The sequence below is a fragment of the Petromyzon marinus genome, chromosome 10 (genome assembly GCF_048934315.1).
Source record: "Petromyzon marinus isolate PM22_M1 ecotype Great Lakes invasive population chromosome 10, UKy_Petmar_22M1.pri1.0, whole genome shotgun sequence".
Classification (NCBI taxonomy): domain Eukaryota; kingdom Metazoa; phylum Chordata; class Hyperoartia; order Petromyzontiformes; family Petromyzontidae; genus Petromyzon; species Petromyzon marinus.
In genome coordinates this window covers 11,317,600-11,333,222 of record NC_133676.1, presented here as the reverse complement: position 1 = coordinate 11,333,222, position 15,623 = coordinate 11,317,600, and the positions used below count along the sequence as shown (strand labels likewise).

Below are 15,623 nucleotides of genomic sequence, written 5' to 3'. Positions count from 1 at the left end.
GGGTCTTCTGTGCACCCCAAAGGACAACAAAGTGTGAACACAATCGGAAATATTCAATGACACAAGCAGCAACAACAATTTTACTACTGCAGCGCATACTTTGCGCAGTTGCTCTGGGGGAGAAAAAAAAAGCCACAGCCTTAAACAAAGATGCAATTAAAACATATCTCTGCTAATCAGATCGGACATTTGGCAATGCTTCTGAAGGACGGAGGGGAGGTTGTATATCGGTTGACAAAATGAGCTCACTGCGTGTGTTGGCGTGTCGGTGAAGGCCAGCGAGCACAAGACGTACAGAATAAAAATGCGACGCTGTTATTTGTCACATGTGCTTGGCATAGACGCAAAAAACACTGAACGGATTGGTAGGTACTCAGAATTAACTTTGCATCCTGCAGCTTCTGCAAACAGACGTTTGCAATGCGCATTCACACACCAAGCAGGGTTATAGTTCAAATGTTTTACTCTACAAGTCCATTGTTTTTCTTGCAAAACCAACAGTATCAAGAAGCATTTCGTTGTTTAAGCAAGCTGGCTGTGAACCTCACGGGTCTCATCAGCAGAGTCAGTTTGCTTTGTCTACACAAATGCCGCTTGAAAATATCGATCTGCAAAGGCAATAAGCTGTTGGATAAAAAAAAAATTATTACAGTATTTATGTGGAGACACCGACTATAAAGAAGTTTTGGTTAAGGGATGAATTGTTCATTTGTTGAAAGCATGTCAGTCGCCCTCCGTTGTTGTTGGAGGACGACTGCCTCCAACTGCCCAATAGCGTCCTTCACGAGCCTCCTCCACAGAGGCCGATCTTGACACCGCTGGTACCAGTCATCGGCAAGTCCACTCAGCTCCACGTCCTCCTGTACCACATCACTCCATCTCTTCTCTAGCCCGTGCCGCGCCCGTTTAGCCCCCTCGATCCGGCCGAACAAAAGCTGTTTCGGCATGCGGTGGCTGGGCATGCGGGCTACATGACCCAGCCAACGCAGCCTTGCCTGCCGGAGCTCACCGATAGGACCTTGCCCAGATTTTTCAAGGATTTGTGAGCTCCTCACACAATCCAGCATGGTTAAACCCAGGATGGATCGTAGGCAGGCCAGCCTAAATGTGTCTACATCATTAGACCTCCTTTGCCAGTACCAAAATGTAATAATAGGGTTTTTCCCCTTTTTCGGCAACAAAACTGAAACCTTTTTATGAGGATTCATGTCTGCATTAACCACAATACCTGCAGTCAAAATGCAAACAAAAAACATACTATGAAAATATATGCATTGTCCTTGAAACTGATTGGTCCACACCAAGGGACGGCTTTCTTTTGAACCTCGACCCAATTGGTGCTCGACCACATGACGCCAGAAGGCGTACAGCTCAAAGACAATGCACTATCAAAGTAATGAGGGCTCGGGGAGACCTCCTTTGCCAGAACTAATGATGTAGATGCTGATGTAGATGCTCACCCCGAGCCCTCGGGGTGAGCATCAAGGACAATGCATATATTATCATAGTATGTTTTTTATTTGCATTTTGACTGCAGGTATTGTGGTTAATGCAGACATGAATCCTCGTAAAAAGGTTTCAGATTTATTGCCGGAAAAAAAGGGGAAAAACCCTATTATTACATTTTGGTACTGGCAAAGGAGGTCTAATGATGTAGATGCTCACCCCGAGCCCTCATTACTTTGATAGTGCATTGTCTTTGACCTGTACGCCTTCTGGCGTCATGTGGTCGAGCACCAATTGGGTCGAGGTTCAAAAGAAAGCCGTCCCTTGGTGTGGACCAATCAGTTTCAAGGACAATGCATATATTATCATAGTATGTTTTTTTGTTTGCATTTTGACTGCAGGTATTGTGGTTAATGCCGACATGAATCCTCGTAAAAAGGTTTCAGTTTTGTTGCCGGAAAAAAAGGGGAAAAACCCTATTATTAAATGTTTCTAACCGGCAAAGTTGTTCCATTAGGTGGGATCCACGTTTCGCAAGCGTAGAGAAGGGAGGGAATGACCGTGGCCGAGAAGACCTGAAGGTTAGTGCAGAGAGACAGACCAGGTAGATTCCACACAGCGTTACGCAACCGATGAAAAGATATTGCCGCTCGACTTATTCGGAGTGAGACCTCTGCTGTTAAACTGGAGCCGGTCATAAGCACACTGCCCAGGTATGGGAAACTCTCCACTCTCTCCACAACTGCCCCATCACCGATTGGGAGTTGTGGGGGTGGAGTGTCCGATGGTACAAAAAACCCAGGCAGGTGCTTAGTTTTGGAGGGGCTGATGGTAAGGCCCCATCTCCTAGTGGCACGCTCCAGTCTTAGCAGCAGCGTCTCCAACTCCTCCTCCGAATGAGCAGCTATTACCAAATCATCGGCATACATAATGTGGTTGAGCAATAGGGAGCCAGCCCTTGACCGCACCCGGGCATCGATCAGCCTCCCATTATATCTGTACCATATGGATATTCCCTCGGAACAGCTATTGAAGGCTTCACGAACTACGTGGTCAAAATAGATGTTAAATAATGTGGGAGCCAGAGGACATCCCTGTCACACCCCAAGGTGTACAGGGAATGGCTCGGACTCCCGGCCACGTAGTTTTACCCGGGCCCGTTCACCATCATGAAGGTCCTTAATGATAGTGAGCAGAGGGTCAGGGACTCCAAAAGCACGAAGAACAACCCAGAGCCCAGGCCTACTGATGGTATCATAGGCCTTGACCAGGTCAAGGCCTATGATACCTAGGATACCACACCTCTGCTGTAGCAAACGGACAGAAAATATGGCATCTGTGCAGGACCGCCCTTTCCTGAAACCGCATTGGGGCTCCGCAAGCCTCTCCTCAGCGTGCCTGGCAAGGCGATGTTGAATAATCCAAGCCAGGACCTTTCCCGGCACACTGAGGAGTGAGATGCCCCTGTAGTTGTTACAGTCTGTGCGGTCCCCCTTCCAATCCTGCGGAACCCGTCCAGTGGTCCAGACTGTTGTTATGATGTCATATAGGGCAGTCTGTGTACAAATGCCACCCTCCCTCAGCATTTCGCTTGGGAGATCATCTCTGCCCGCTGCCTTTCCTGGTCTCAGACTCCGGATCGCCTTCAGTACTTCAACAGATGGCACTTCAGCCAGCCACTCACCGGGGGTGTCTTCTTCCAATATGAGGCACTGCAGCCTCAGCAGGGTCATCCTCACTTTGTGCCATGATGTTTTTCTGGCTGAGGGATTTTCCCTCCCCCAGGACCTCACAGAAATGCTCAGCAAATCTGCAAACCTGTTCCTGGGGGTCGGAGATTGGATCACCGTTTTTTCCCCTAATGATGGTAATAGGTGTGGTGCTGCAGGTTACATTTTTTGGAGTTAAATAGAGATTTGTGATCGCGGGCCACTGAGGCAGACTCCATCTCCTCAGCAACCCGCGACCACCACCCATCCTTGCAGCGCCTCATGGCTCTCCGAACCTCCGAGCGAAGGCTGCGGTAAGCCTCCTCATTCTCTGACGTGGGATTCTGTAGCCGATGACAGTGGGCCTGTCGCTTTTTCTCAACCATCCTGAACACCTCATCTGTGAGCCAGGGTCTCTGGGGAGGTCTGGACTGCGTACCCAAAGCAGCCATTGCAGCTACATGAGTCGCAGTCCTAAACCTCGCCCATTTACCCTCGACATCAGGAGTGGGGGACGATGCCAACCCCAGCCGCAGGCGATGATGAAATTCTCACTTGCAACTTTCAACTTTCATCAGATAACTGAGACCAGGCCACTGAGTCAGACACAGTCAGTTCAGATCATGTTAATTACACATAAACGCACATATATATTTTTAAATCATTCTTAATTATAGCAATGTGGTCGGGCACGCTTGCACGGTTTTGCAAGATTCGATCAATAAAGTTTTTCATTATTTAATGGTGTCATTGGCAAGCCCGATACAAATCCATTACTGGGTTTATGAAAACCAGTCATGTATATATATTTTAAACGAGTGATGTTCATTGCAACACATTAATGTCCTATACTTGGCGCTACTGATTTTTTTTTTAAAACGATGTATATATTTTTTAAAAGTCAATCCCAAGTGTTTTTTTATCAGAAAGCACCGCATTTAGGAAATTAATCTAAGATGCACGTTTACATTTGTACACAGCTATTTATGGCAGCACAAACAGCAATGTAAGAGGTGCACAACTCTGCACTGGTGTATTTCGCTTACGGCACACAGTAGCTCAAGTGGAGCAGCATGGATCGCATGTGCCATAGCACAAGGAATTGAATGGGGCCCCCTATTCCATTTTCTCGCCCTCTACGTAGCCCGGCGCCTGCGCCACTCTAGTCCAAGGGCCCCGTTGCAGTTGCAACACCAGCACACTCGACAGCTACACCACTTGAATCGCTTTCACATTGAGCTAAAGATATGTTCGACCTGCAAGGCAAGCCAGACCAGTTTTCCCAGACTCGTGTACACACGACATGCTGAACCCTATATTCTCTCCCATGACGAGTGAACGTAAACCATCGCATCTCCCTGCGCGTGCATGCAAGCATGGTTATGCATCTGCTTGAACATAAGAACGTTACGCATGGAGCAAAAAATAATAATTGATGAGCGGTAAATCACAAATAGCAGCCCGAGCAAGATGGAATTGGAGTGCATGATAGAAACATCATCGTTCGATTCGGATACCAAATAACAAAAAAATATACCCAAGGCAATTAAATATATTTCAGCTTAGGAAGAGGATGTCCCAGATGTCACACTTGAAAAGGCAACATGGAAAGCTCCCAGAAAAGATGGTACAACTGTGGACATCGTCAAAAAAGTGAGATCAATTGTTGTAACAATATTAGTTGACCTGTTTACTAAATCGGTGGTTCTTAACCTTTACTATAGCCTGCACCCCTCTGGTTCTCAATCATAAAAAATGGAAATGTTAATACATTGGATTGATGAAACAAAGTATTTATGTGCCTGTGCTTAATTTGTGTTTTTGGTTATCTACCTTCAAAGAAATCTGGCATTTTTCGCACTGCTACAGTGAGGGAAAAAAGTATTTGATCCCCTGCTGATTTTGTACGTTTGCCTACTGACAAATAAATGATCAGTCTATAATTTTAATGGTAGGTTTATTTTAACAGTGAGAGACAGAATAACATCAAAAAAATCCAGAAAAACGCATGTCAAAAATGTTATAAATTGATTTGCATTTTAATGAGGGAAATACGTATTTGACCTCTCTGCAAAACATGACTTAGTACTTGGTGGCAAAACCCTTGTTGGCAATCAGAGAGGTCAGACGTTTCTTGTAGTTGGCCACCAGGTTTGCACACATCTCAGGACCTTAATGTGCTTCTTCTTAAGCCAAGAATGGTGAGCAAATGTACTTGAAGAATTAAGTCACACTAGCCTATGGTTACAAGGTGAAGTGATGAAATCAGTTCACATGCAAAGTGAGACGGATTACGGCATCTTAACAGTGTCAGGGATGGAGACATTTGGGAGACCATCTATAGGTGTGGTCGGACATAGATGATGATTAATGTGTGTACATTTTCTATCAGGTTACATGACCAGGGTAACCAATCTTAAAATGGTTAATATGTAATGCTACCTATGCATATCAGTACCTAGTGCAATTAAACTGATTATTGCTTTGTAGCTGTTTTTTTCATCAGCATATCAGAGTATCCAACATTCTTCACAAGAGGCAACATTCAGCATGCCCTTGAGAATTGATAGCCCAACGAGAATGCCAAATCCCAGGCAATTATCACACTCCAGTCCTTGAGACATGATAGTCCAAACGTCAATTTTGTGCAGTAAACGGATGCTAGCAAATGCTGTACATTATCACGTTCACTTGCGAACACGGAAAGCCAGCTGGCGTAGAAATACTGAGCAGGTGCAGAGCCGTACAGGGTCACGGTGAAGAAGGGCATTGCATTTAAAGCCCTCGGTTGAAGACAACTCCACAAAAGAAATGTCTGACAAACTACTGCGATAGATCATATTATGACATCTCACGGCTGACAGTTGAACTCGGGAAAACAGCTTCACGGGGCAGTGAGCCAACCACAGTGCCACTGCTCTTTTAGCTTACATTGCAATGAAATAGAACGTTAGTAACAAGTTAATTTACTTATTTTTTTCACAAGCATTGGAGCGTCCGTGTACAGTATACATACAGCTTAAACATCTTGGATTAAACAATGACTAAAAAAAAATGCCCTGTAAAGCTACTTAAAAAATATATCAACACAATGATGTGTAATTTTTTTCCTCCACCATCGACCATTGATTAATGTGCTACCATGTTTCGTTAATTTAAAAAAACACCACCCATGTACTATTTAGGGCACTTAAATATATATTAGAGTCTGTAACAGTAGAAAAGGTTTCAAGAAAACGAGTAGATATTGGAACTAATCTATTGCATTAACATGGCATCATCCATTGTTCTATCCATGACCAATTTAGAGGTTTTAATAAAGATGTGTTGGTAATTGTTCTTTAATTATTTCAACATTGTATCACTGAAAACATGTTTTTTTGACAAATTCCAATTAAGAAAAGATTATTGAAGACCATGTTAATTGTGTTAATGCGCGAGCTCATGAAAGATAATCATAAAAATGTATATTAATAACTTCACATACATGTCAAGCTGAAAAAAATTACAAATATTGTGCAAGTGTGTTTTAATTAAAGATTTAAGTATGTTGAGACCGGTGGCATATTTTAGTGTCCAGGATATTGTACTGCTGGATTAAGCGCTCCCAACACCATATTGTTCGTGTAGGTGGCTTGACCATACTTCACCATGTTGGTTCATGGTGTGGGTTGAGAAGCGGGGTGGGGGGAAAGACTGGTTCAGATATCGCTCACCATTACAGACAGGATTAAACTACCATACTGTCATTAAATTGTACCGAATTATCTAAGTTACATAATCCACGTTTGTCTTTCCTGCCCACATGGCGCAAAAGGCAAATTAAGAATCCACGCTATTTTCCACCATCTGATTAAACTGCGCGGATCAATGTTTGCGTTTCATACTGCATTACGTCATGTGTGCAGTGCAGGACGACTACTTGGGCTGCGTCGGTTAATACCATACACTGCCGACTGTCTCCATGACCTGTGCTCCTCATACACAGCTGCACAAACCGTTAGTGAGCAACCGCTCATTTTTTTAAGAGCTTGGTCAAAGCATTTGCCCCAAGTTAATCAGAATGCGTATTTATACTGTAGGCATCCGATGAGCTCCAAGGCTGAATTTTTTCCCAGATGTCCAGCAGTTAAAATGCAAAGGTGCAGCCTTGCAATTCCTGGCCCATGCCACTGCTGGCAGAAGGGCCGCCACGAGACTGATCTCGAGGGAGCCACGCTAATGGGAATTTGTGGCTTCCACTCTTCCACACTGGACGGAGGCGGGGAACATTTCAAAGGACCGTGCACTAATGCTCCGACTGCCGCGCCCCGGATAGACCAACTCAAACTGGTGACAAAGACTCCCGAAGCAATTTTGTTGAACGATACAATGTACAATACAATGGGATACCGCACATCAAAGATGCTGAAGCAACATACCTGTGGTTGGTCATTGTCCATGCTTAAGACTACACACCCCACGCACAAGTGGATTTAAGCCCCTCTGCCTGACCGCGCCTTCAGCTCGGCTTATATATGCATACATTACATGTGTACACTGGGTTCCGCAGTGGGAGGATAGGGGCCTGGGGGGGCATTAGGACAACACCTTCATTCGCCCCGCAGACGCCCTCTAATGCAAAACAACAACAGGCAGTTAACGCAGCTAAGCAAGTAAACGTCTCGGCGGGAGGGGAGGGTTCATGCACAATTTCTCAAAAGCGGCATGCCGAAACGGCGTGAAGGAATTGTTCATCAAAACAGAAGCTCAAGGGAGGCAGTGCCGACCGCATCACCCATCAGCAAGTTGAATCGTTCCAAAGAAAACAGCTGTTGTAGTGGCTCAACTGCTGTAGCATATCGCACGCTAAAACCGATATCAGTTTTGAGTTTATTTTGATATCGAAGTATTACTTTGTATTTTTATTGTTATAATTTTCAAGGCCTTGGTCTGATGGTTAATCCACTGATGGGTAAAGACCTCCCCCAGCAGTGGATTAACATTGGGGCTGTTTCACCATGCGTCACCACGCGTGTACTGCATCATACTATTCGATGGCATTACTTCAGAATGTATTCGTTGTAATTATTGCACATTGTGCATTACAGTACTCTGAATGTAACATCTGACAAAAAAATTTCGCAGCCCTTGTGTTCATCCGCTGCTGAAGGCCTCCAGACGCCGTGGTTCGATCATTCTTCCCCACGCTTGTTCGTCTGGATTGGTCTAGTGCGTAGGTTACCTGCCACTGCCGTTATCCATGGCCAAGAGTTGAACTTGAGCGGAAAGGTTCCACAGGCAAGCTTGCTTTCACGAAGCACAACCGCAGCTGCTCTCCGGCTTCAATTGCAAATAATTACAATGCTCGTAGGAAAATGGCTTTACATTTTTTTTTTAAACAAGAGACACTGGAGCTGTTTGATGTTAAAAGCGGAGCAAGAGTTATGGTCAACCCCTGCGCCAATGCCTGCACCGCCGCTCCACCACAAAATTATCATTACGACAAATTAATTGTTGTAGAATATTCCATAACGATAAACCACGCAAAACAAGTGTGGAACACCAGTTCAACACGCTGCGCAAAGAAAGCCTGCATGCAAGCTGCTCCGTTTAAATGCTAAAAAAAAACTGTGCTTTGAGATTGTTTCATTATGAACAGCCACAATATAAATAGCAGTAGTATTTTTTTAAGCAAAGGTTACATTTTTTTTCAGTGGGACGACAATCAAAGTGTGTGTTTGCCAACAGCCACAAAATGAAACAAAACAAACAAAAACGACGATGGCTATAAAACCGCTATTCAGCATTTCCGGAATATTGTCTTAGAGGAGCCTCTGGTGTGATCTAAACAAAGCCACGGGCCTTGTACAAAGACATCCGGCTCTTATCCTCCAGCGGGGCCAACAAGACCCAAAGCGCCAAATAAAACAGCTTTGGACGCCACGTGCATGCGTCTCTGACAATACATGCGCCCCAAATGCTTTTCACACTCGGACCCAGGTTCCCACCCCCCTAGGGTAACACAGCATTGCGTACAAGCAAGTTCCCCTTCCTTCCTGCCTTTCTCAGTACATAGATTTTGCTTGCAGCGCATCTCAATGGCCCCTTCTGTTCTACGGTCTCCTGGCGGAGTGTGTTTATACCGAGATTATTTTTTCTTGCGCGTGCTCTCTCTCTCTCTCTTGTAAAGGGGTAGAGGATACATGGGTCGCCATTACCACGTTATAATGACCACAATGTACGGCCAAACAATGAGCCCACTATTTTAATGACCGCTGACACATCTAATGTTGGTGCCCACTGTACCATTAAGGTATCTGCCATAATACATATTAAGAGAACATTAAACATTAAAAGCATACACTGTTCAAATTATTTTTAAAGAAACTCCTTCTGTTCATTAAGGAGGGAAAAACACTTTTATTTAATGACTGGAATGTAATGGTTAAGTTTGGCCCCAAATCACAGAGAGCTAGAAATTCGGTCTTTGTGTTTTGAAAATCATGTTTCTATTTGCATGTGAAACCGTCGCACATCGTGAGCCCTGCATTAGAGCTCTGCGCTATACCTGGATGTTTGTATGCAAGGAAAGGATGACGAGGACTTCCGTTAAACAGCTGTGGGCAGTTCCATAGAACACGGATGACTCTTCGAAAGACGAAAACAAAAAAGGGTTTGGGAAACGCAGCCGCCCGATGCCCCGCAGCCAGCGCAAGAGACGTTTTCGGAAAGAATAATTAAAACTAAAACCGAAAGTGAAGTGGCTGAAGAAAAGGCTGAGGGGGGGGGCAGGCGAGCCTCACGGGCAACTTACGGGAGTTTCGATCCACTCGAGGCTCACGCGCTCAGCCTGATGCTCATATTCCTCACAGTTGCTGCACCGATTCTCGTGCATTTAACGCGAGTGAGGAATTGCAAGGAATTTTTATTATTCGGCTGCAATGAATTTCCACGTGATAAGCCACTTTGTTGAGTTATCATTTGTGGCCAGGTCGCTTCTGAAAAAGAGCTACATAGCCTAGTGGGCCTGGCCTGGTAAAATAAAAAGTTTAGCCATAACCATTTATACAGCCAACAGATTTGTAACAACTCGAGCCACTCGCAACCTGATCACTTGTCACGATTCAGAATTGCGATCCGATAAAATGTTTTGTGATATTTTCTATTGCTATTGTGGTGAATGCAGTGGCTGGTTGGAGCGGGGGGGGGTCATGTGAACCAATTATGTATATTTTTTAAAAAAATAACAGCCCTTTTGTAAAATAAACTGCAAGATGTATGTTTAACTTCTTTTGCACCGTACGTAGCCAACCGTGCTAATCGAAGATGGATGAAGGCCTCCCTAAGCAGTGTCGGTCATTGGAGGAGGGCGGGGTTGACCATAGCTCACTATGCTGGACAGTGCAAATTGGTGAAAGGAGGGTGGGTTTAGAATCACTTTCCACTTTTGTTAGCCACGGCTGGAAGCGAACTCAGGTCTCCAGGATCAAAGCCACTGCTCCGCCCCTATAGGCATAGTTTTAGAATCTTAAAAGCTTTTTCGAATCCGTGTTGCCACTTGCATTGGTGATGGTATTCCGTACAGTTGAAGGTTCCCACTGCAGGATCACAAGTGGGGAACGTCAACATTAATGCAGGCAGCGACATTCATAAATGTGATGCTTGTATCAACAGCCCAATAATCTATATTAAAATTGGTGAACCGATGCATCGTTAGGTCGATTTATTTCCCCTACTCCGACCTCCTGCGACCTACGGTAAAGATAAACACAACATGGCATTCCCTTGCCCGCCCTTACCCTTAATCCTTAGCTACCTCTGGCCTCCACTAATGGTCTTAACGCCACCACTGCTCAATCTCACGCCACTCGTTGGCCAAAATCGCGCACCGTCCAAATTCCAATTTGAGAGGCCTGGTGTTTGGCCAAAACTAATGTCCTGCCATGCACTGCGCTTCACAGGGACGGCTGCCCAAGTCTAACGTGGAAAAGAAAATGAACGGGTGGCTCTACTTTCCATAGCTGTATTAAGTTTATAGCACCTAATCAAATAACAGCTCTGTGTTTCTCGAATCAACTACTGCAGAACAAACTAATGCCGTATCAAGATGCTAACTCGGAGCATTTTTACGGTTTTCACATTTGTTCTATGCAAATAAAAATATATATTTTGTTAACAAGCCTTTCCTGCATACACACTCCCAGTCATCATTGTAGCACATAAGCATGCAGAGACAAAAGTATGGTGCACATTCACACACAAAGATCCTACATGTAGTCTACATGGGATGTTGGGGCGAGTGCTGTTAGCGAGCACCTGTGAAGACAGTATTAACTGAAGGCCAAGTGGACCTAGGGGAGGCCCAGAACTAGTGTAAGTAACCAGGCCACCACCAAAACGGAGTATTTATTGCCCAATCGGTTTTTGCCAGACATTACTCGCTATCGACGAAGTTAGCCATGGCCAGGAATCAAACCTAGGTAGCCAGGTTCATAGCAGTGCACCGACCACTACTACACTACCAGTCCCCATATACACACACACTGTCACTGGCTCGCACAGAGCGTAGTCTTGGACCATAAGAGGCCTGCCAAAAAAATACTGGGAAAAGAAACCCTCCGGAGTTTTACGCTGCGAGAGATAACACTAGAACAATACACAAGTGTTGGACGAAAACACTGAAGCAAATCTGAGCCACGCACACATGTTTTAAATGGCAAAGAATGTTAATCGTCAGCTAATCCGTTTAGCTCCATAGCAACGCCCATCGTTCTCATTGGGGAAAATGTTCTTGTATCATTTTAGCAAATGTGTATACACAGCTAAAGGATATGATTAAAATATTCAGTACTGTAAATATTGGGAATTAACTCCTCGCCCCTTCCCCTAATTAGATAGTCAATAAATTGTCAAGATTCAGTCACACTTCGAATAAAAAAAGTATGTAGTTATCGATTTTAATGTTTCTTGCCCCCATGTATTATTTATTCTTATTGTGCTTGTTTTCCCAAAAAAGCCTCAGTGAGTCTCAACTATTTTTCAACAGGGTCCTGCCAAGGTTTCACAGTAGGGGGGCAATATCGCTTCATATAATTCTAATTGAGTAACTTTGCCGGAAGTTTTTCAGGATTGGAATGTTTGGCCAACATCAGTCACATTGTGTTTTTAGCTATGGAAGGAAACTGGAGAATCCGGAAAAACTCCATACAGAACAGGGGAATTGAACCCATGAACTTATTAGCGTGAAGCAATGCACCAGGTGTGTGCTCTCAGCCTAAATCAGCATATTATAATCAGCAATTTTTTTCCACTGCTATATGAAGACCTCCCCAGGCTGTTGCCATTCATCATGGTCCTGCAATGTCACAATGCATCTCAGCTCTCCACATAAATCGACCTCCTCTCCAGCTCCGCAATGGCCATCCTCTCAAACATTTTCTTTCCTCCGACTGCCATTCCATCACAAGTTTTGTCCATCTAGTGATGTGCCCTGTCCAAGCCCACTGAATTTCCTCAACAGTCAAAAACGATGTCTCTGATTTGTGATCCGTTTCCCGAGAAACATGTTCCTGTTTCTCAGTACAATGCAAAGCATTCATCTGCTAAGCTTATTTTTCTGCTTTTTTTGCATGTTGTCAAAAGCATTGGGTTTTTATTTTCTACGAGTCACAATGGGAACTATGCACCAAATTAACACTTTCTTATTCAAGCACATTATGTTGCTTTTCATGTTCAGGTTTAGTTCTCCAAAGCAACCCGATATTGCTCTCATTTGCCTCAATCGGAGGTGCTAATTGCACCTTTGATTATCACGGTTGGCTACGTACGTGCAGAAGAAGTTCAACATACATACATTTTATGTATATGATCCTATTCTGCCTTCAACATTTGCCTTAGCTATACAGTACATATTACATTACAACTTTCCAGGTAGTGTCCATCCTAAAAATAAATTTTAGCATACATACCACCATACGACTTTGATTCTGCTCATTATCTTCACTGCAACCTTACAGCCTTCTCTGGTACGTTCTGCAAATATCTCATTGGTTATTATGACGACGTTAGCCAATCCAAGATGGCTAATACGTTCAACCCTCGGCATATAATTCACAAATAACTTGCATGAATCGTTAACGTTTCTCACACACAAGATTGTATTGTGAGCGTAAGAATCGTAGAACTTGTGTATCGTCGCACACCAAGTAAAGCAATTAGTAAGGTAACACTAAACAGATTTCTGTGTTCAGCCAGGAGAAGATCATTACTCAAGGACACATTCCACAAGGTATATAATAGATAAGCACAATTCTTAATTTCCTGTATCCACATGTAATAAAAACAAAAGTCTAGCCCATGGGTTTGTTGGTTTTCCAGACCAATATTATCCGGCAGTATAAAAGACTATTTACTGTATATGCGGAGGGCGTTGGATGGAGTTTTGCTCATGCCGTAATCTCCAATTTAAAATACGCCCACTTATTCCCTCTAATTCAAGACAAAAGTTTGGGGGTCTGGCCTTATAATCAATTTGATATGCATGTGTGTGTGTGACCATACGGTAGTTGTGTAAACTTTATTGACACCGGGCTCAGATTTGGGGTGCGTTTTACTTTACTCTTCGCCCAAAATGTTCCACAACAACTCACTGAGAGGTTGTTTACAAGAATCGTTAAAAGCAGTCGCGTATAAATTTACGTCACCCCTGTATGTTTGCAAGTTTCAATGGTAAATTGTGCAGTTTCTTTATGCGGTCCAAACAGATATAAGATGCAAAAGGAAGCAGCAGGCATGCGTCATTTGGCTCTATCTGGTTAGCACAGCTTGTGCAACTTGTAAATATCCAGCAAACAGGATGTGTTGTGGGCAGCAGCTTGATGGATGATTTTATGAGCACTGAAGAAACCTCCAAGATATTTTATTGGCAGAGTCAAGAAAGTCCTCATCAAATTAGTCTTACCACACAGGTCTCACAAGCTGGTCTTCTGAATTGAAGCCCCGGCTAGACAGATGTCTATATACCGAACGGGGCACCATTTCAGATATCACTCACCACTTACATTAGCAGTGGCCAGGAATCATCAAACTCTGGTCGCCAGGGTAAAAGTGCATTGTGCTAACCACTGCACCACTGCTAACCAGTGCACCACTGCCCCACTTTCTAGGTTGTATTTCAGGAGTTTGTGCATCTATTGGTGAAACACTTGGGGTGTAATGGTGTATCGATTGTTACAATGTGTGCAAATTATATGCTATTACATTAGGGCTAATAGAGGGCGTAAAACGAAACAATGACATGGTGAAACAAGACATGGAATAATCGAATCGTATACCAAAACACAAATCGATTCTTAAATAACATTTTTGAATATGATAACCTAATATACCTTGCTTCGAGTGTAACGAAAAAGGCAGACCAAATGAGACAAAGACAAACAGGATGTAAACCCTAGACAAAAACTTATTCTTTTTTTTATCAAATTGTGACCTAAGACAAGTAGTCACTGTTTGGAAAGGGGGGGGGGGGGAATTCATCTAATCAATCCACAGAATTTGCTTCCAAAATGTAGTACAGTTTCACAGAATTTCCTGCATGTGCCCCAAACTACATTCGATTTATTCAAATGGTCTAACAATAGGCAATTATATTCAGTTGTGTTTTGTGCCAGAGGAGACCTGAACAAAATCCGGCTGGCACTGGCAGGAACAATTTGCAATAACAATACCAATTGCTCGTTGACATGTGCTAGCAATTCAACTGAAGTTATTAACAGTGGCTTCACGAGATTACAAAAAAAAAACTTAAGAGCTTCTGCTTTGCTTTTTCAGCACAAACTGCTGTGGCAGGAAACATCCCTGGAGAGTGAGAGATCAGATCAGGGTTGAGAAGGTCGTCCACTACTAAAATCTATGTGCTTTGGCCAAGGGTAGAGGAGACGGGCACCAAATTGAACGACGGCAGGATTTTCAATTCCATACGGCAGTTGTGAAAAATTCATACTGAATCCAAATAATACACGAATCATTCGCCATTCAAATAAATACATTCTGCAGAATATGCGCAAAACCAGTAATGGCATCTCAACATCTATCCAAAATAAGCCGAACGATGTGCTGCCAGAAACTTTGGTATCACCATATCCATGTTTTCATTTCAAATTGAACCCCCTTTTTCTCATGTACCTGCATCATGCTCGAGCAATCTACAAAGTCCCAATAAGTTACGCTGAAGATAGAAGCATAAATGCCCTACCAAGAGCTTTTCGAACAGCTCAACGGTTCATCGCAAGAGCCACGGGACTTTTCCATTCAAAGAACCTTGATCGTCAGGTGAGCTCCGCTCGCAACATTAGTTTACGTAAACGTTGGCACCGCCTGCCTGGAATTTGCACGCAGAAGCACTTCAACACGTTTGGTAGATCATCCGTGCAGGCATTCGCATGCGTGCGTGCAAGCACAGTCTGCATGCACGTCGCGGCGTTCCGT

The 15,623-nt window shown here is 43.8% G+C and overlaps 1 protein-coding gene across 8 annotated transcripts in view; it reads right to left on the bottom strand.

Annotated features, from left to right (window-relative positions):
* LOC116940906 (band 3 anion transport protein-like) overlaps positions 1 to 15,623 on the bottom strand; it is a 72,331-nt gene that overhangs the window by 43,979 nt on the left and 12,729 nt on the right. Inside the window, exon 1 of one of the 8 annotated variants that reach the window (XM_076066158.1) lies at positions 7,577 to 15,612. The exons of the other annotated variants lie outside the window; for them this stretch is intronic. Within the exon in view, the coding sequence (XP_075922273.1) occupies positions 7,577 to 7,597 (21 nt within the window). The 5' untranslated portion in view covers positions 7,598 to 15,612. Of the gene's footprint in view, positions 1 to 7,576; positions 15,613 to 15,623 lie in introns of those variants that run through there. 8 annotated transcript variants of the gene reach the window in all.